Source organism: Ceratotherium simum, chromosome 19, assembly GCF_057802395.1.
Source record: "Ceratotherium simum simum isolate JZ-2026a chromosome 19, ASM5780239v1, whole genome shotgun sequence".
In the NCBI taxonomy this organism is placed as follows: domain Eukaryota; kingdom Metazoa; phylum Chordata; class Mammalia; order Perissodactyla; family Rhinocerotidae; genus Ceratotherium; species Ceratotherium simum.
The window spans coordinates 55,741,375-55,761,933 of record NC_141918.1 but is presented as its reverse complement, the minus strand read 5'-3'; the positions used below and the strand labels follow the sequence as shown (position 1 = coordinate 55,761,933).

General features: G+C 47.6%; 2 protein-coding genes across 3 annotated transcripts in view; both read right to left on the bottom strand.

Annotated features, from left to right (window-relative positions):
* Positions 1-288: 288 nt before the first annotated feature.
* On the bottom strand, positions 289-3,273 carry SLC35D3 (solute carrier family 35 member D3). Its single transcript, XM_004422357.3, has 2 exons — positions 2,835-3,273; positions 289-2,032 (listed from the first exon to the last, which is right to left on the bottom strand). Exons 1-2 carry the CDS (start codon positions 3,271-3,273, stop codon positions 1,203-1,205), a joined length of 1,269 nt encoding a protein of 422 aa, XP_004422414.1. The 3' UTR covers positions 289-1,202.
* A 7,630-nt stretch (positions 3,274-10,903) lies between these two features.
* The window catches only part of PEX7 (peroxisomal biogenesis factor 7), an 84,139-nt gene continuing 74,483 nt past the window's right edge, over positions 10,904-20,559 (bottom strand). The window contains exon 10 of one of the 2 annotated variants that reach the window (XM_004422356.3): positions 10,904-11,375. In XM_004422356.3, the coding sequence (XP_004422413.1) occupies positions 11,307-11,375 (69 nt within the window). In that variant the 3' untranslated portion in view covers positions 10,904-11,306. Of the gene's footprint in view, positions 11,376-15,699; positions 15,813-20,559 lie in introns of those variants that run through there. The other variant, XM_087444168.1, reaches the window with a different exon arrangement.

Sequence of the window (20,559 nt, the reverse complement as noted above, 5' to 3'; positions counted from 1 at the left end):
AACTCCAGAGAAACTGCAGTCAGCTGGGACGGTTTTCATGCCGAAACAGGAGGCAGTACTTCATTTTACTCCATAACTGTTTCCTTGACTGGAAAATGAGAGTGTGGTGGTTGGTGGTGTTTTAACCTCAGCTGCCACGCTGACATAGGAAGTTCCCGCAGGCCTGGGCCCTACGTACCAGATAGACGCCACACTGAAGGCAAACCACACAAGCCACACAGCATGAACAGAACATGAATGTGTCTGAAACAAATTTCTAACAATGTGTCTTTAGCAGATAGACTCATATTTTATTTTGACAAATTTAAGATAGAAAAATATCAAGTGAATACAGCAGTTGCTCCTGCTGTCACATGGTTGGGGTTGTGTGGAGGGATGGAAAGGGCTGGCTCGCAGGATGGTCTCCCTCTGTTTCTGCTTCAGTTAAGACAATTCTACTTCAGCCATCGCATTTGCTTGACAGAATATCGGACACAGTAAAACTGGTTTTTAAAAAGGCTACAGCATTCAATAATAAATATTATAAAGCACTGAGCCAAAACAACCTTTAAAATATTTTTATAATTACTAAAAGCCAACTTTAAACTTCATGATTAAAGCTAACAACTCATATTTTCAAAATAGCTTTAACATTTTCTACCAATATATAATAGAATAGAGCACTTAAAAAAAAAGACAAGTGAAGAAAAATGAGAGTAAACACATTTCAGATGACTACAAAGAGTAAACATCAATGCAGTGTATTTATGTATATACGTCATTTCAATAATATACTCTTTGCCCAGCTGGCCATATAAAAACTGCAGTTTTGTCATCAGAAACATGCCCCTGTGTGTGATCTGTGAGCTGCTCAGGTGTTGCCAGCATACCTACACCCCATCTTTGGAGTGGGGTTGAGGACTCCTGGCACACGCAGACACTCGGTCATGGTTATCGTGAGAAACAGTCATGTGCCCGGGGTCTGCCCCGAGACTGACTTCTCAAGCACCTTCCTGACCCTTTGTCTCTGGGACGCCTCAGGCCACCCCACGCTGAGTAACTCACACAGGCGCTCATTTTGTGGCTGCCAGTCCGTTTCAGCTCCTTTCCTTGCTTCCCTTCCCCACTCCTCAAAGAATAAAACTGAACGGCCCTCATGAAAATATGCTCCCTCTCTCTTATAAAATAAGCGTATGTACATATATACACACAGGCATTTCCTTTCAAGGGCTGGGTAACTCTTCATTTTCTATCAAATAATCCTCCTTCGTGTACTTGGTTCCCCGAACTAGCCTCCACACCTGGAGGTAAGCATCCTTCAACGACCTCTTGCTCGCTTCCTCAGGGCTGCCCGCGCCCCGCGCGCCCCGAGCCCCCAGCAGGGCTCCCCCGGGGCCGCCCCTGGCCTCCGGCCCACTCCGCCAAGCGGGGCCACCTGCTGCCGCCCCACCTGCCGCCCCGCCACCTCCACCCTCCGCGGGCGGCTCCGCCAGGACTAACGGCAGCCGGTCCCGGCTCGGCGGCGCCTGCTCGCCCCCGGGCTGCGCCCCCAGGTCCTCGTAGTGGCTTCGTTTTCTGGTCTCCAGGAATTTGGCCACGCAGTAAATGATGGAGCCCAGGGTGTTGACCACGACGCCGGCGATGAACAGAGAGGTGGGCGCCACGTCGCTGAAGGCCACCATGCCCACCGTGATGGTGGCGATGCTCTTCACCACGCCCACGAAGCTGGTGGTCACGGCCGAGTTGATGTAGGTGCAGTGCAGCGTGGTGAAGTTCATGGCGCAGCCGATCAGGACGCAGGCCACGAAGATGCAGACCATGGCCGGGTCCCTCCAGCCGGGGAAGGCCCAGGCGCGGATGGAGTCGGTGCTGGCGAAGGAGCAGACGACGAGCAGCGGCGTGGAGGAGACGGCGACCGCGTACTGCGCCGTGAGCGGCCCGTGCTCCGTGTCGGCGCTCGCCTTCTGGATCAGCACCAGGTAGGCGGCGTGCACCAGCACGGCCAGCACGCCCGTGACGTACCCCACAGGGTCGCCGCTCAGGTCGCCGGCTCCTGCGCCGCCGGGACGGCCGATCCGGGCGGGAAGGAAAAAGACAAGACGTCGGGTTGGCCAGGGGCGGGGTTCGCGCCCCAGCTCTGCGCTCGGGCACGAACCGGAGAGCCGCGCTCAGCCGAGGCCGGCTCGGGCGGGAGGAGGGGCGCCCTCCCCAAGCGCCCCCGGGCTCTGGCCACCCCTGGCCATGACGGGGCCCCGGGGAGCGCGGTGCCCTCAGGGTGGGCGCTCTGGCTTCCCGGGCTGGCCACGAGGTCACCAGGCGCTTGTGCCCCTGCCCCTCCGCGGGCGCCAGGAGGGAGAGGGACCCCCAGCTGGTGGCTCTGACCCGGGCGGGCGGGCGGGCAAAGAGCGCCTCCTCTCGGCCCCAAGAGGGTCTCTCGCTCCCCAGCCCCCCACGCGCTCCGGCGTCGACGCCCGGCCTCTGCCCGAGACCTCGAAGCAGCCCCGGCGGCCCCCGCGCGGCGCCCCTCGTCCCCCCGCTCCAGCCCGCGTGACCCGGGGAGGCTGCAGCCCCTCCCCCCCGCTCCCGGAGGAAGGAAGCGGTGAAGGGAAGACGGGTGGGGGGGCGAGAAGGGCGATACGCGACGGGGGAGGGCGGGGGTCGGAAGCCAGGACCCGCGGGGGCTCCGAAGGAGGGGCCGAAGCGCAGGGGCGGCTCGGCGGGGTCTAGAGTCCCGTTTGCGAGCCAGCGACCGCGTCCAGGCTCCCCGCCTCTGCCTCAGTCTCCCCATCTGGAAGCGATGCCCGCGGCCGCCGACCGGCGGGAGGGGTGGGCGGGGTGGGCGCGGGGCCCCTCACCTGCCAGGGCGGCGCCGCAGGTGGTGATGAGCACGGCGGCCAGCACCCCCGGCGAGGGCGCGCCGTTCTTGAGCACCAGGACGCCGATGAGCATGGTGACCAGGGGCAGGCAGCGCTTGAAGACCACGTACATGGGCAGGCTGAGGCCGCGCAGGGACCAGAGCGTGAGGCTGGACTGCAGCGTGGACAGCACGGCGACCCCCGCGAAGGAGCGCGCCAGGCTCAGGCCGAAGGGGGGCACGGCGACCAGCCCGAGGCGCCGCAGCAGCTCGAGGCTCAGTGCCGCCGCGGAGCTGGTCAGGCACTGCACCAGGGTCAGGAAGGAGAACTGGTAGCGGCTGATGAGGAACTTGAGCAGGATGTTGAGGGAGCCCGAGAAGACCCCGTGCGCGATGGCCACCGAGATGCCCAGCACGCGGCCCCGGCACAGGTGCCGCATCGCGCCGCCCGGCGCCCCGGGCCTGCGGGGACAGAGCGGGGACGGAGCGGGAGGAGCGCGGGGGCAGAGCCGGCAGAGCGCGGGGGCAGAGCGGGCGGAGCGCGGGGACGGAGCGCGGGGACGGAGCTGGGACGGAGCGGGAGGAGCGCGGGGACGGAGCGGGAGAAGCGCGGGGACGGAGCGCAGGGACGGAGCGGGGAGTCCACCCGGCCGCGCGCAGAGCAGGGGGCGCCGGTCGGCCGGGGCAGCTCCGCCGGCGTCCTCTCCGCGCGCGGCTCCGCGTCCGACTGCCCCGCAGCTCCGGAGGCGGGGGCGGGGGCCTCCGAAAAGTGGCAGGGGTGGGGGGCCGGTCCGAGAGGAGTGGCGGGGATCCCGGTGGCGGCGGCGGCTTTAAGTAGGCGACGAGCCTCGCCGCGTGCGCCCGCGGTCCCCGTCACCGGGGACGTTCGCTCCGCGGCTGCAGCTCCGAGGGACGGCCAGGCCCGGCCCCCGACCCCGGCCCAGCGCCCCCCGGCGGCTCTCGACGGCCCTCTCCTCGCGCGGGGCCGGCTGCCGCGCTCGCCCTTCTCCCCGGCGCCGAGCCGGGGGCGCGGGCTCGGTGCCCCGGGCTCAGCCGAGGCGGGCTCTGGGAACGACAGCGCTCCCGGCCGAGCTCCGGGTCTGAGCCCAACAAGTGACGGCGCCCCAGCCCCCGCCCCCGAGCTCAGCGGCTCTTCCACCCACGGTCCCTCCCGGCGCGGCCGCGGGGCCTGGGCGCTGGGCAGGGAAGGGAAGGGAAATGTCGGCGCCAGGGGCTGCGGGGCTCCCCGAGGCTCGCGCGCCAGCGCCCCCACATCGAAGGGGCCTGGGGCCCCAGGACCCCGCGCAGGCCCGCTCTGGGGCACGAAGGCTGCCCCTTCCCGTCCCGGCCACGCTCCCCGTCTGCCTTCCTCCAGGAGGGCACCGGGGTTGCGCGCGCGGCTCCGGGGGACCTTCTGGGGGCGCCGAGGGGTCGGGGGGCTGCGGAGCCGGGGGCGGGGAGCACGGTCCGCGCAAGCCGAAGGTGTGAAAAAAGCGGAAGGGCAGAAACTGAGTCCGAGGAGCCAGTAGTCTCTCCTGGGTCCCGAGGGCGACGGGGGGAGGGGCGGGGGTGGCGGGGAGGAGGGAGGGTGGGGGCGGCGCGGGGCCGCCGGGGCCGCTTTGCGGGCAGGACGACCCCTGCCTCCCGCCTCCCCGCCCGCAAGTCCGCGCCCCGCAGGACTCGTGAACATTCACTTCCCATCTGGCTAAGAGAAAAGGGAGATGCTTATTTTCTGCGGGCGCAGGACATCTGCAGCTCTTTATCTGGGTGTCGCCCCTGCAGGGCAAGCTTAGCCCAGGTCGCCGCTGAGCTGGACACGGTTCAGTTTTCGCGCTACTTAAACATGATGGCTCGGCCAGGGTTTGGGGGCGAGGAAAAAAGCTGGAAACCGCTGGCTCCCGGCTCGTGTCCACCCCCCCCATCCCTGCCCGTACCCTTTAAACGCCCTCCCACACTGCCCAACACACGACCCATTTCTCTCGCGGTTCTCTCCTCCCCGTTTTCACCTCTGTGCTGGACACGCCACTTCCAGCCCCGAGGCCTGAGCCGCGATCCTGACCGCAGCAGCAGAACAACTTGCATCGGGGCCGGGCCGGCAGCGGGTGTGCGGGGCTCGCTGCGGTGGGGGAGCGCGGCTCCTGTAACCGGGGCCTCGCAGCCCTCACAGCCCTCACAGCTGGCCCACGGTGCCAGCTTTCCAGGAACAACACTGGAAAGCATCACACTGAGTCCCGTGCTCCAGCTCCCTGGGGAACTCGTGGTTTTTGTTGCTAAAATCTCTGGTTGTGCACTATTGGCTATTTCAGGGACTTTGTTTTTCAGGTGTTGATGTTCTTTCTTGAGGAAATAATGAGGTCTGAGGCACAGTTCAAATGATGTCTGTGTGTGTGGTATAAGAGACTCTTCTAAGTATACTCAGATAAAAAAGTTAGAAATTTAACTTTTCAAAGACATCAGCAAATAACAGATTTCTGCTTCTGGGGACCATCGCAATGAAACGGTGCTGCCATCTTAAGTGAATACGATCAAGAAGCGTCCGCACAGACCTAGCTATGGAATGATTCATTCCTGCCAGCAATTATAACTGCTTCCATTTATGACACTAATGCAGGTACAAGATTTGAGGCTGATTCAGTTTTCCCTTTCTCATTTAGGCAACAGTATTTACTTCAATATTTGAAACCTGAGGTCAGCCGGCTGGCGCAAGCGGTTAAGTGCGCGCGCTCTGCTGCTGCGGCCGGGTATTCGCTGGTTCAGATCCTGGGCGCACATTAACGCACAGCTTGTCAAGCCATGCTGTGGCGGGGTCCCATATAAAGTAGAGGAAGATGGGTGTGGATGTTAGCCAGTCTTCCTCAGCAAAAAAAAAAAAAGAGGAGGATTGGCAGATGTTAGCTCAGGGCTGATCTTCCTCACCAAAAAAAGAAAAATATTTGAAACCTACATTGGCATAAAACCATACATTTTCTCCACTTTACTGCATATAATTCTTTTCCATTAGGGCTTTCATTTCCAAAAAATTAATGCCGTCTCCCACACCAGTTACTAGATAAGCTCCTACTGAAAAAATAGGAGAAATAAGAATACTATGATTAGCAAGGTTAATTGAGCAAGAATGTAGATCTGAAAGTCAAAAAGCTATTTGATCTCCGGGTATCAAGGGTCTAGACTCAAGATCCATTATTTTTGGAGTTAAAAAATATTGATGGCATTAAATAAAACCTTTAGTTCATTCATTCAACAAACATACAGAGCAAGTAATTTGTGGCCAGGCAGTCTGTGAGCCACAGAGGAGTCAAAGATGAGCATCATCTTAGTCCTCAGGGATTCACAGGTGTGGGTGAGGCAGAAACAGGAGGGCAATAAAATCAGCTGCAGGGGGCATCAGAGAGGCTTCCTGGAGAAGGAAATACGATCTCATTCCATTATTTTTCATTGTAAAAGTAGCAATGCTCATTATAGTTTATAAAAGGAAAACAAACTTTACAAACAATAACTGAACATGCGATCTTCAATATTGCCCACTTCCATCCCACCCCACCCCCACTACACAGAGCTGGATACCATTAAGAGTTTGATGTGAACTTTTCAGTTTTTCTTATATTTATACATACATAATCCCCCCTTTCAAAAAAATAATAAAATTAGGATATCATACACATTTGTCTATAGTTTGCTATTCTTAAAAGCATATAGTGGTAACCAGCCTCCAAGATAGTTCCCAAAGATCTCCCACTTCTGGTATTCACACCCCTGGTTAACCCTCCCACACCCCTGGTTAACCCTCCCACACTGTACCAGAATTGGTCTGTGTGAAGCACAGAACAGAAGTGAGGGAGCTACTCCTGAGATTAGGTTATAAAAGACTGAGGCTTCCATCGTGAATCTTCTCTTTCTCTTGTCTCAGTCTGGAGGAAGCCAGATGCCATGTTGTGGGGACACAGCCAGCCTATGGAGGGTCCCACCTGTGAGTCCTGGAGGCCTGCTAACAACCATGTGGGTGACTCTGCAAGTTGATCCTTCAGCCCCAGCTGAGCTTCAGAAGTCCGCAGACCCAGGGGACAGCTTGACTGCAATGTGATGGGAGCACCTGAGCCAGAACAACCAGCGAAGCCCCTCCTGAATCCTGACCTCCAGACTGTAAGATAAATAAATGTTTGTTGTTGTAAGCTGCTAAGTTTTGGGGTGATTTGTTACACAGAAATAGATAACTGATACACATATCAATAGCAATGTATTTTTCCATGTCAGGACACACAGTCCTACCTAGTCTTTTAAGTGACTCTTGGTTAGTAGAACCTTTCTTCTGTAGACAGGCAGCTAGGTTTTACCAGTGATGCACTGAATACCTGTGGACACTTGCTCTTACCTAGACTTCTCTAAGTTTTGGGAGTTTGGGGTGGGGGACGCAGGCAGAGAATCCTGCAGGTAATTTAAAATCTTTATTGCCAAATTGTCTTCTAAAAAGGTGTATTACAGTGCTCCCACTTTTAACTAACATCGGATATTATCAATACTTTAAATGTTTGCCAAACTGATAAGCAAAAAAAGGGTATCTCATTTTAATTTGCGTTTCTTTGTCATCAATGAGACAAAGTCTGACTGACATCTTCAAACCTTGTATTTGTTCTTCCGTGAATCGTCTATTGGTATCCTTTGTCCACTTTCATGTTTGCTTGTCTTCTCAGTGATTTTTAAAAGTCTTCATAAATTCTGGATATTAAGCCATTTGTTACATAAGTTGCAAATACATCCTTCCAATATGTCTTCCATCTTTTAACTTTCTTAACCATGAGTTTTGCTATTTTAATTTTTGTATGTTGTCAATCTTTCTCCTTAGTCATTTCATGTGACTTCCAAATGATGGGTAAGAATTTGCCAAGGCAAGAGCAGGGCAATCCAGGCACAGGGACAAGGTTGAGCAAAGACAGAAATGAACACCTGCATATTTACATGGGGAGCTGGTGAGCATGCTGGTGTTGCTGGGGCAGAGAGTTCATGACGATGTGGAGAGAGGCAGGGGACCAGCCCCGAAGGACCTCGGCTGCCCGGTCAGTGAGCCTGAACTTTTTCCTGTAGGCAATCCTAGAAGCAGAGAAAGGTTTTACATGGAAATTGATGTAATCAGATTGCATTTTCCATCAGTCTCCGGCAGCTGTGTTGAGGACGGTGGCTCTGAGGGCACAGACCTAGAAACAGACACATCATTTAGGAAGCTGTGTGATCTCCCAGAGAAAAGCTAATGATGGCCTGACCAGGGCAGTGGTAGTTAGACTGAGGGGAAGAGACAGAAAGGAGAAGTATTCAGGGGTAAGAGGGACACGACTTTGTGCCCTGTTTGATGTGTTTTGGAGTGGAGGCGGGAACAAGGGAAGAAACAGGATGGCACTTAGGTCTCCGCTTGAGTGCCTGGGTGGACAGGACGGGCACAAATGAAGAGGCATGTTCAGGGGGAGTCAGTTTGGTGAGCACCAGCAGTTTGGCTGGAAGAAAAAGTGTGCAAAGGCTGGGGGAGACCCAGGTGGGGAAGGCAGGAGAGACAGATTTGGGAGTACTCAGTATAAACATGGAAGTAAAAAACATTTAAGTGGATTATCTCATTCAAGAAGAGGCCTGTTAAGTAAGAAATTAATGAGTTCATTTGGGAAGAGCTGAATTCCAGCTAAGATACACAGTCAAGTGCCAAAGGCAGGAAGGACAGCTGGCTCTCCGCCTGGACCTCCCAGGTGACGGGTCTTGGTAGGGTCCCTCCAGACCCAGAGCCAGCTGCTTAGCTCTTAGGACTGGGAAACTCAGTGTTGTCAGTCCCCTCAGGAATGATCAGGATCGAGTCACCAGAAGAGTTCCACATCCTTACTGTTTCTCCATGGGCCAATTTCTGTTGTTTCCAGGAAAAGGAGGCCATGTGGCAGGGCCATGGGTTTGGATCCAGTCATAGCAGGTTTCCAATTCCAGCTCCATACCTCCTGGCTATTAGGACTCCTGGGAGCCTTTGTTTCCTCATCTGGAAAACTGGGAGGGCCTCCTTGCAGGGACGTTATAAGATTCAAAGGGTGACACAGAGAAAGCCTCTCACCTCATGCCCTGATCATAGAGGATGCTCGCGGCCCTGGATGCCCTGCATTCATTGTTCAGTGCTGTGCGTCACTGAAGGTGCAGGAGGGACCTGGGCAGGCAGGCAGGTGGAAGCTAAGAGCTCCATGGCCTGGAGACAAACGTGAATCTTCCCAACCTGGAGGGATTGTCTGGTCATCCTCTTAAAACCCAGAGGTTGCCTGGCTTGTGAACTACCAAGAATTCAAAACTCTTGCACATTCTCGTTCTGGAGAGACTCTAGCTCCCTTCCTTCCAGTTTTCCAATCCCAGCTCCAGGGAGCCCACTGGATAAAGGTTCACCCACACTCCTTCATACTGAGAGACTCCAAGAACCTGAGGTTAGTGTTCTAATCATCTATAGCATCCCCGAAATAGAGGGAGAAAATAATTGAGAGGCGTTAGTTTTTAAATCACAAGTATCTGTTTCAAAAGATACATGGTAGATTATTTTAATAAAATCTCTTGCATTCTAAAAGGAAAATAAGGGGCCGGCCCCGTGGCTTAGCGGTTAAGTGCGTGCTCTCCGCTGCCGGCGGCCCGGGTTCGGATCCCGGGTGCGCACCAAGGCACCTCTCCTCCAGCCATGCTGAGGCCGCATCCCACATACAGCAACTAGAAGGATGTGCAGCTATGACAGACAACTATGTACTGGGGCTTTGGGGGAAAAATAAATAAATAAAATCTTTAAAAAAAATAAATAAATAAAAAAAATAAAAGGAAAATAAATAAGTAATTTCATTTCATTGTAAATATGATCTGGGTTAGGTATTTTCTAAGTTCTATGATACAGAGAACACCCTGTAAACCCTCTTACTGAGCCACACTTGGAGTGGTGCCAGAGGTTCTGGAGAGAAGCAACGAGAACAGTGCTAGGACAGCATCCCAGTGCCGGCTCTGGAATGTGCTGGAGCACCTTTCCTTACAACACGCTCGTGTCAGGCTGTGTCCTCTTCACGGGGCCTCTCAAGAATAATTAGTATTGACTGGTCTAAGAACCAAAGAGCTGTGCTTCCCCGAGACCATTCAACATTTCAGCAACATCTACGGAGCACCTTCTATCGCCAGCATGGTGCGACGGCCATGCCTGGGACTGGGACGAGGTCTTGGCCACTGAATTGTGTTCTGACCAGGCTCCCTTTTCTGCTGCCAGGAGCAACCTTCTAGGCCTCTGAGGCCTATATTTTCAGGCCCCCTCTTGGTTCCATTTCTGTCTCCTTCTGTCCTACCTTTTATGCTGTCATGTTTCTGTATTTTGTAAGCTGTCTTAATTTTTTTCTGGAAAAAGTAAACAAAGAAATATGTAAATAAGACAATAAACATGTATTTTATTTTTCTTCTGATTACTACAAAAAAGTATATTTTGCTCTTTAAAAATTCTCAAAAAACTTGTTAAAAATTTAATGACAATTTTTGCCATTTTTATAACACATTTTATTTTACTAATATATAAAAATATACATATTGTGAAAAGTTGTTTTACTAATTTTTCCCTTTTACCCTACTTTTTTACAGATCATCAGCCCTGGAGATTTTCTGAGGAGACTTACGGAGGTAGCAAGGAGGGTTTACAGCATTACTTAGGGCTAGTTTCAAGGGCAATTGCTTGAAACCTAAGCACGATCTAAGACTTTTTGCCCAGTAACTAATTTTTTAAAAATTTGATAGTGGGGAAGTAGGCAGAGAGAAATATAGGGTCACGAGTACAATATCTAAAAAGATTTGAATAAATGTAAAAACCATGGAAGCTCTTAACTCACAGCATTCCACGTTCTCGGAGCACGGGACCACCCTGGAGAGCCTCAGTCAGTGTGTACGTCAGGCAGAGCAGATGCTCAGTGAACAGCTGCTGAGTAAGTGAGCTCTGTCTCAGTGCCTGTTACTGCACCACAGATACATATCTATGTCATATACAGTGTTATATTCACATATGCACTACAGAGAAAAAGCAGTCTCGCTGGGGATGTCATACAGTCATAAATGATCAAGAGATGCAGTTTATTTTGATTTTTATCAACAGCAATGATTATATTTTATATCAAAAATGACAAATTAAAAATTAAATGTATCACTATCAATAGAGTCTATGGATCTCCCATTTTTTAATCCATTTTACAATACAGAGGTTACATTTTAATAGATAGTACAAGATATACCATAACATCAATTATTCCTTAGGGTTTTAAGAGATATGGCTTACGAACTAGGCTTAAATAGTGAGCCAACACCTTTATCAGCTGCCTCAAAATTGATTCCAGGGTAAATTTTTAAAATTTGAAATCTGAAGATAACCTAATGTCTATGTTATCAATAGTTAATTGATTTCCTGTTAAGTGGTTCTTCGGTGTTCTTCTGCTGTCTCTGACCGGAGTGGGGTGCCTCAAGCAGGCATGGCGAGACAAACGGGATCATAGATCTTTATCGTCTCATCCCAAGCACAGTCAGCCACCTGGAAAACAAAAAGGAATAAGACACATAATCTACAAACATTCAACATCAGCAGCAAAAGCTTAAGTCATTTAGATTGTGAGAGATCATCCACTAGTAAATGCACCTTTAAATAGGAAGAACACAGGGATACATTTTTGATAAGAGGCCTGTTTTCCCTTTCTAAGATATAAGTCAGGGATTGTTTCCAACTGACTGAAGGACTTCCCCCAGCCCCACCCCGCCCCAGAGCAACATAACGCCCATAGTTATTAATTGTTGAGAAGCCACACTCCTCGCGCTCCAAGAAGGGCTGACTCAAGACCAACGTGGGAAGTTCCCTGACAGAGACACACAGAGGAGGCCATCTGAACCCAGTGGGGCACTGTCAGGAGGCTCCACGAGTGCCGCGGCCGTCACAATGGCCCTCCTCAGGGCCACTTGGAAGACAAGGACGTTCAAGTCTAAAAAGCCTATAAAAACATGAAGGGAAGACAGTCCATGGTGCTCAGGAACTGTGTGCTAAAAACTCAGTCAGGGTAGTCGTGTCTCAGGGTATAAGATTAATATATAAAACCAATTTTATGTCTATATGCTAGTAGGAAAAAATTTAAAAAATAAAAATTTAAAAGATACATTTACAACAGCATCAAATAACAAAATACTTAGTAACAAACTTAACAAAAGACATGGAAAACATCCATACTAAAAGCTCAAAATCATTGCTGAGAGAAATTAAAGGCCTAAATAAATGGGGATGTGTACCATGTTCATGGGTTTAATACTGTTAAGAAGTTAATTCTCCTCCAAAGTAATTTATAGATAATTCATAATCCCAGCAGGCTTTTTAATAAAAATGAACAAGGTGATTTCTAAAATTTACATGGGAATGCAGAGGACCTAGAATAGCCAAAAGAATCTTGACAAAGAACAACCAAGTCGTACTGCTTACATGCCTGACTTCAAGACTCCCCATAAAACTACATCATCAAGACAGTGCAGTGCTGGGGTAAGGTACACAAGGAGACCAAGGAACTGAACAGAGCTCAGGAACAGACCCCACACTGGGACCACTGGTTTTCAACAAAGGTAGCAAAACAATTCAATAGGGAAAGGAAAGTCCTTTCAAGAAATGGTGCTAGAACTGGATATCTGTATGGAAAAAAAATGAACCTCAACTCCAACTTCACACCATAAACAAAAATGCATTTGAGATAGACCACAGATCTAAATATAAAAGCTGAAAGACTAAAGCTCTTAGAAGAAAACACAGGAGAATATATTCTCAATTGGAAGGTAAGTAAAGATTTCTTAGAGAGGACACAGAAAGCAATAACCATAAAAAGTTGACAACTTAGACTCAAATATAAAACTTTTGCTCATCAAAAGACATTGTTAAGAAAACTAAAAGGCAAGCCAGAGTGGGAGAAAATATTCACAAAACATACATCTGACAAAGAACTTGTATCCAGAATGTATAAAGAACTACTATAACTCAATAATGAAAAAACAACCCAATTAGAAATGGGCAAAAGACTTTATCAGACCAAAAAAAGATATACGAATGACCAATAAGCACTTGCACAAATGTTCAACATTATTAGGCACCAGGGAAATGCAAATAAAAACCATGCTGAGATACCACCACATTCCCACAAGAATGGCTAAATTAAAGACAGACAATGCCAAGTGCTGACAGGGATACAGAGCGCTGTAACTCATACATGGCTGGTACAACCACTCTGGAAAACTGTCAGGCCATTTCTCATAAAGTTAAACATGTACCTATCTCTAGACCCAGTAATTCCACTCCTAGGAGTTTATCCAAAAGAAACAAAAACATCTTTATGAAACAATGCATACAAGAATGTTCACAGCAACTTCATTCACAGCACAAGTGGAAAAATTAAAATGTCACTTGACAAAAGAATGGGTAACAAATTGCAGTAAATTCATACAACAGAATGCTGCTAAGCAATACAAGGGAGGGAACGACAAGGCTCAACAGCACGGACAAATCTCACAGCTAACAAGCCGAGCAAGAGAGGCCAGAAACGAGAACATACAGGGGCTTCCACCACATAAGTCCTTGAACAGGCAAATCTAATCAACAAAAACAAAAATGAGGGCAATGTTGTATTTTGTTGTTTCAGCTGGAGGTAGGGTGGGGGTAGGGAGAGGCTAGGAAGGGATAAAAGGGAATTTTGGAGGAAGATGCAACCGTTTTGTATTGTGATGGGATGTTTGTCAAAAACCTATATCTAAGATTTGTACATTTCAAGGTAAGTAAACAATACCTAAATAGTAAAAATAATAATGACAATAATAATAATTATTGAATGAGGGGTGGGTCGTGAGTAGAGGAATAAATAAAGCAAGAATGTTGATAATTGTTGAAGCTGGGTAATGGAAGTTCATTATACTAGTCTGTTTATTTTTTATATGTTTGAATTTTCCACAATTAAAAAAAAAAGGAAGTAAAGAAAAAATGTCGACAGTAATATGAAGGATGAGTAGCAGGAGAGAGATTCTGGCAAAGAACTCTGCACTCTGTTCCCACCCTTCAGTGGTTACAAAAGCTGCAAGTCACACGGGGACTGGCAGTCGTGGTCAGTCTAGTTACTCGGCTGTCACTAACTGAATGCAACACCCACTCAGATTAACCAGAACATGTTAACTCCTTACACCCACTGACAATATCTTAGGTCAGAATCTAAGCTAGAGAGAACATTAGAGACCTTGTAGTCAAACTTCTTTATTTAAGCATTAAAAACCAGACTCTTCAAGATGTGCTTGCCACCTACTTCTCCATTTCTCCTGGCACGGGCTCAGACACTCAGTCCAGGCGTCTCGTCGATGCCTCTGTGCTCGGTCCTCTTACTGACACCCTCCCCTGAATCACTTCTCTTCTTTCGCCCTTCCCCTGCCCCTCAGCCGGGTTCTGCCTGGAGATGAGAGCTCTCCTTGGAAGAATCAGTGTCAGCCTCATTTCCTCTATGAAGTCATTCACAGCACCCATAATGTTCAGCTGTACTTATTTACTGACAGGTGTGTCTTCAGCTCTTTGAGGGTACGGACCACATCTTCCTATAACATAACAATGACTCAGTAAACCTTAGCTCAAACTGTATTTTACAGATGAAGACTGCAGAGATGAACTTTTTCTCATGTTCACACTACAGTCGCAGAGCTGGAACCAGAGCCTAAATCTGTGCAGTCTGTCCACTGAAAACAGTGCCTCATAACAGGCAGACTGACACTCATTCTCTGCCTAATCCCGCAGTGTAAGTTTCTATACCTGGGACACAAAGGTCATTATATCAGTTTACCTGTCTCATCTACATGTATTTTTTCAAGTGCTGGGCCTTTCTGTATGTTAAGTGTCACCTACTATGCAGACGAGAATCAGAGAAATCAGACCCAGGTTTCTAACACAAGGTATCCATCAATTATGTTTCTGAATCCTGACTCAGCACTCTTCAATCCAGCTTATTTCTCAGAACTTACAATAACTAACAAATGTCAAGGCCACTGAATCAGCAAATGTTCATAAATCTATACTTAAATTAATTGATAATATGAGAAAGACCTCAAACTGCAATGATACAGAATTACGAACAGACTGATTCAAATTAATGCAAATAATATTTCTCCATTAACTAATTACTTAAACTCATCAAGTGCGACAAGCTTTAAAAAGCTTACAATAAAAAATAATAAGAGAAAAAGCACTTTACTAAACTAACCAAGAGGCTCCTGTTCTCCGAGGTAGGCACTGTGAGACTTCCAGCTGAGGAGAGATGAGGTGCATTCCCCAGGGTGGGGGAGGGCTCTCATGAATTATCATCACCACTCCAGGGGCCTCTGGAGGCACTGCGTCCCACTCAGTTCCATGACTGAGAGTAAACACAGGGCTCTTAATGTCACCTACCACTCATCTGAGGCCAGCCTGAAAGACACTACAAAAAAGACTCTGCTAAAAATAAGCGTTAACAAAAAGATAAAAAATAAATAGGTAAAGCGAATGACATGAAAATAAACAATCTGCTTTACAGGATAAGATCCACTCATTCTTCAGCTTGTCAAACAAAGAAGGAGTCTTTCCTAGCTCCCATCCTGCTTCTTCAAGACAAAGGCGTCTTTCCCTCCCCTCCCCGGGAAGGTGCTCGTGGCCATGAAGACTCCTTCAAGGCCAGACTCGGGACAGAGACTGAGGAGCCGATAACAGGCCATCTCCTTTCTCCTCTACCGAAGATCCTCTTTCTCAGTTCCAGTGTCCTAAATGAGGACTCACTCCTTTGCTCACTACCTTGCTGTCAGGAAAAACTGGAAGACTGCAGTCAGCAAAAAGACGGCTAGGTGTTCTTTCAGTGGAGTGCCGGCTCTCTCCTGGCCAGGGTCACCTGATTCTACAGGGGTCTCCGCCGTTCACTGTCTTTGACTGGATTACTTTACAACTCTGCAAGTTATAAAAAACTGATAGTAATCAAACAATTCTCAGCCATTAAAGTTGCAAATGAATGCTGTCCTGTGGAGGTGCAACTGATGTCACCCCTGCCCCAGGAGATGGTTCCAAACAGCACATTTTCCCGCCCCGTGGATACTGACCTGTTTTGCACCTGTTAGTAAATTCACTTCAGCACCCAGTGATTGCCTATATGTCTGTTCGTTGGTCCCTTTGAGCTAGCTGTCCCCATGAACTACATAAAACCTGTGACAAATGTTCAGGCTCTCTGTGTGTGAGTGAGTCATGGTTGCCATTTTGAAAATCACCCTTTCCCATGGCTGCATACAGGGAAAGAGCTCATCTGCTCAACAGGGTAACCATTATTCCCATGGAACATACTAGCCCTTGCTTTCTCATAGGAGACAACACAGCAACAGAAAAGCCATTTCATTAAAAGAACAAACATGAAATGGAAGAAGGGGCAGATAATTAAACCAGAAAGAGAGGCAATAAATAATTGCTAAAATTTGGCGTGAAACTGAGCTCACACCTCCTGGCAGCACAGGTGAAAAAGGCAAACAATAATATAACACAACATCATGACCAATTTACCAGTTCATCAGGGGAGGTAAAGTTTTCCTAGCACTTGACTCTAAGAGAATATATAATATGCCTCCATTACAAAAAGAATTCAGTGCCGAAAGAGTGGTTTTACAAGAAATTCAAAGTCATTCTTCATATGACTGCTTTTTTAAAAGACATCTCAACCTTCAAATAAGCCAAAAGCTACATTAAACTATAGTTTCCTGGAGGCATTTTTACAGGGCAGTGGTCCTCAAGTCTGGTCCCAGCATCAACCTTACTGGTGTCCCCTACGGCTGGTCCACAGCCCAGGGTCTGTAAACCAAGGTCCACAGACAGCCTGCACAAAGTCCATAAATGAAACATTTCTGTGTGTATACACATTTTTGGGGAGGGAAGAGAGAACCAATCATTTCCTTCAAATTTTCAAGCCCTGATCCCAAAAAAGTCAATCCAGAGCATTCTCCATCCAGCCAAGCATTATTCTCACATAGAGAACTTTCTAAGCTGCAGCCAGACTGCGAACATCTGATGTCCATCAGTTTCCCAACTGGGCTTCTGTCATGCACACTAACCTGGAGTTCCTGAGGAGTACCCTCTCTGCAGGCATTTTTTGTTGTTGACTAAAAAGAAATTCAAAATTTAGCAGGATTCAAATATTCTTCTTAAGGAAGAATTCTCTTCCTTTCTTGAGGAGAAAGAAGAGATTAATTTGCCACTAATGGAAAACACCTTGTGCCATATTTTCACATTTTTATTTAAAATCTAAGTTTCAACTCTGGTAGGTTGACATGTGGTAGGAAGACAGCGAATTGGGAGGAGGACTGAGAAAAAAGACATGACTGAACTGTCTTTAAAGAAGAACGCTGGCCCTACCCACAGCATTGCAAACAGAAGTTTATGTAGCTTCCTGATCCTATTCTACATAAGCCAGTATCCAGAACTTCTACTTAAACAAATGAGAACATTTTATTAATCATTTAAGCTATGCTTAAAAACAATATTTTTATTTTATTTATTTTATTTGAGATTTGCACCCTGTTGAGTCCTAAACGGGCTGAAGTGGTTTACAGATTAACCCACAAGGCCAAATAAAGTAAATACAGATTTTTTTAAAAATCTCTTCTAAAGAGAACAAATGGAGTAAAAGCTCCAGGTCTCAGAGCTGAGCATGTTACAACACTTGCACAACAAATTAGGCTCCATGCTTTACGGTAACTAGGGAGAAGGTGAAAGCAGGCTGGGGACTGTAGTTTCCATTTTCTAACAACATTCAAATGTGGATGTAAACACCTTCATACAACTAAACCTGAACAGAATTTTTTTTAGAGTCAGCAATTATATGTCTTGATCAAATCTGTATTCCTCGTGTTCTGTATATAGTAAGTATTTAGTAAATGCTTGTCGAATGAGTGAATCCATGTAGGAGCAGTGGTTTTCCTCCTGGAAAGACCTTGTTGAGTAGAGCCCCACACATGGTTAGAGCTCCTAATTGGGGTGAGGTCAGAGATCCTGGTAAAGGCAATAGATTTTATGGGATTTGGGGGACATATGGGATTATTGAGTGCCATGAACACTTAGAGAGGTTTCACAGGGAGCTTCTTTTATGTCTCAGGAGCTGTTAGTCAAATATTTCTCTGCTCTACAAAGCTATCTAAAACATATTCGTATATATATACATTCTTTTATTCCACACACATTTATTGAGTGCCTCCTCTGGGTAAGCAATATGCTGAGAATACTACAGTAGACAAGATGCTCCTGGTCTCTGCCCACAGATATGGAGACCAGCAGAGAGACGGGTAAGTAAACAGACACCATAATGCAGAGGGCTATGGACAATGACAGGCAGTGCAGGGTCCAGCAGAAGTAGGCAAGGGGTCACATGACCAGACGTGAGGAAAGTGGACACTTTCAGGGAAATATTATCTAAGCTGTGGCTTAAAGGAGAAGTATGCCTTAGCCAGAGAGCGTGTATTCTTGTGACTGTTTGTCGGGCAGGGACATGATAGAGAGAAGGAAAGTGTTCTAGGCAGTGGAACAACTAAGACTAAATGAACAACTAAAAGTTCTAGCTTTAAGGCACCTAAACTGCATTATGACTCCTCTGATGAAACTCTCCATCTTTTGAGAGCAGCTTTTTCCTGACTCCAGTCTGACTCCGTCTAGGGTTTCTTGAAGGCTGGCTGCCAAGGCAGATCTTGTTTGACTCTCTGCCCTTATGGTGAGTGTGTGTGTGGACACCACAGGGCAGGAGCCTCCAGGCTCTACCTCTTCTGCCCAAGGATATTAAAGTGGAAAACTGATTTCTCTCTCTCTTTTTTTTTTGAGGAAGATCAGCCCTGAGCTAACATCTGCCAATCCTCCTCTTTTTGCTGAGGAAGACTGGACCTGGGCTAACAGCCATGCCCATCTTCCTCCACTCTATATGGGATGCCGCCACAGCATGGCTTGCCAAGCGGTGTGTCGGTGCGCACCCGGGATCCAAACCGATGAACCCCGGGCCACTGCAGCGGAGCGTGCGCACTTAACCGCTTGCGCCACCGGGACGGCCGCAGAAAACTGGTTTCTTAACCTGTAAGCTCCCATTGTAGTACACTTCATCCCTAGGGCCTCTGAATCTCCTTTAACCTGAGATCAAAATGCAAATTTTTTCATTAAAACTCAGAATTAAAATTATCAACAGTGGGGGCCGGCCAGTGGCGCAAGCGGTTAAGTGCGCACGCTCCACTGTGGTGGCCCGGGGTTTGCCGGTTTGGATCCCTGGCACGCATCCACCCTCCGCTTGGCAAGCCATGCTGTGGTGGCGTCCCATATAGAGTAGAGGAAGATGGGCATGGATGTTAGCCCAGGGCCAGTCTTCCTCAGCAAAAATGAGGAGGATTGGCAGATGTTAGCACAGGGCTGATCTTCCTCACACACACACAAAAAACTATCAACAGTGTAGGAAAAATGGTTTGTCAAAGTGTTATATTTATTTACTTAATGTAAAATAAATGTATTATTAGTAAATAATAATTATTAATATCAATATTAAATGTATTTGATATTATTAATGTAAAAAAGTTTATTAATAAATTAATTTATTGATTAATTTTACTTATTAATGTAAAAAATTGAAATAAGCTGGTTTTTAAGGGGTTAATATCCAAAATGTATGAAGAATTCATACAAGTCAACAGCAAAAAAAAAACAATGTGATTAAAAAATGGGCGGAGGATCTGAACAGATATTTTTCCGAAGAAGATACACAGATGGCCAACAGGCACACGAAAAGACGTTCAACATCACTAATTATGAGAGAAATGCAAATCAAAACCACAGCGAGGTATCACCTCATGCCCGTCAGAATGGCTACTATTAAAAAGACAAGAAATAACAAGTATTAGAGAAGATGTGGAGAAAAGAGAACTCTCATATGCTGCTGGTGGGAATGTAAACTGGTGCAGCCACTATGGAAAACAGTATGGAGATTCTTGAAAAAATTAAGAATAGAGCTATCATATGATCCAGCTATTCCACTGCTGGATATTTATCCAAAGAACGTGAAAACACTAATTCAAAAAGATATATGCACCGCTATGTTCATTGCAGCACTAGTCACAATAGCCAAGACTTGGAAGCAACCCAAGTGTCCATCAACAAATGAATAGATAAAGAAGATGTGCTATCACTTTCCCAGTTTTTTTTTCTTGGTTGATTTCCAGTTTCATAGCATTATGGTCTGAAAAGATGCTTGTTATGATTTCAATGTTCTTAAATTTATTGAGGCTTGCTTTGTTTCCCAACATATGGTCTATCCTTGAGACTGTTCCATACGTGCTTCAGAAGAATGTGTAGTCAGCTGTTTTTGGATGGAGTGCTCTGTATATGTCTACTAGGTCTATCTCATCCAGTTTTTCATGTAAGTCCACTGTTTCTTTATTGACTTTTTGTCTGGATGATCTATCCATTGATGTAAGTGGGGTATTAAGATCCCCTACTATTACTGTGTTGTTGTTAATAGTTGCTTTATGTACTTTGGTGCTCCTATGTTGGGTGCATATATATTTATAATTGATATGTCTTCTTGGTGGAGTGTCCCTTTTATCATTATATATTTACCTTCTTTGTCTCTCTTAACCTGTTTTATCTTGAAGTCTACTTTGTCTGATATGAGTATGGCAACACCCACTTT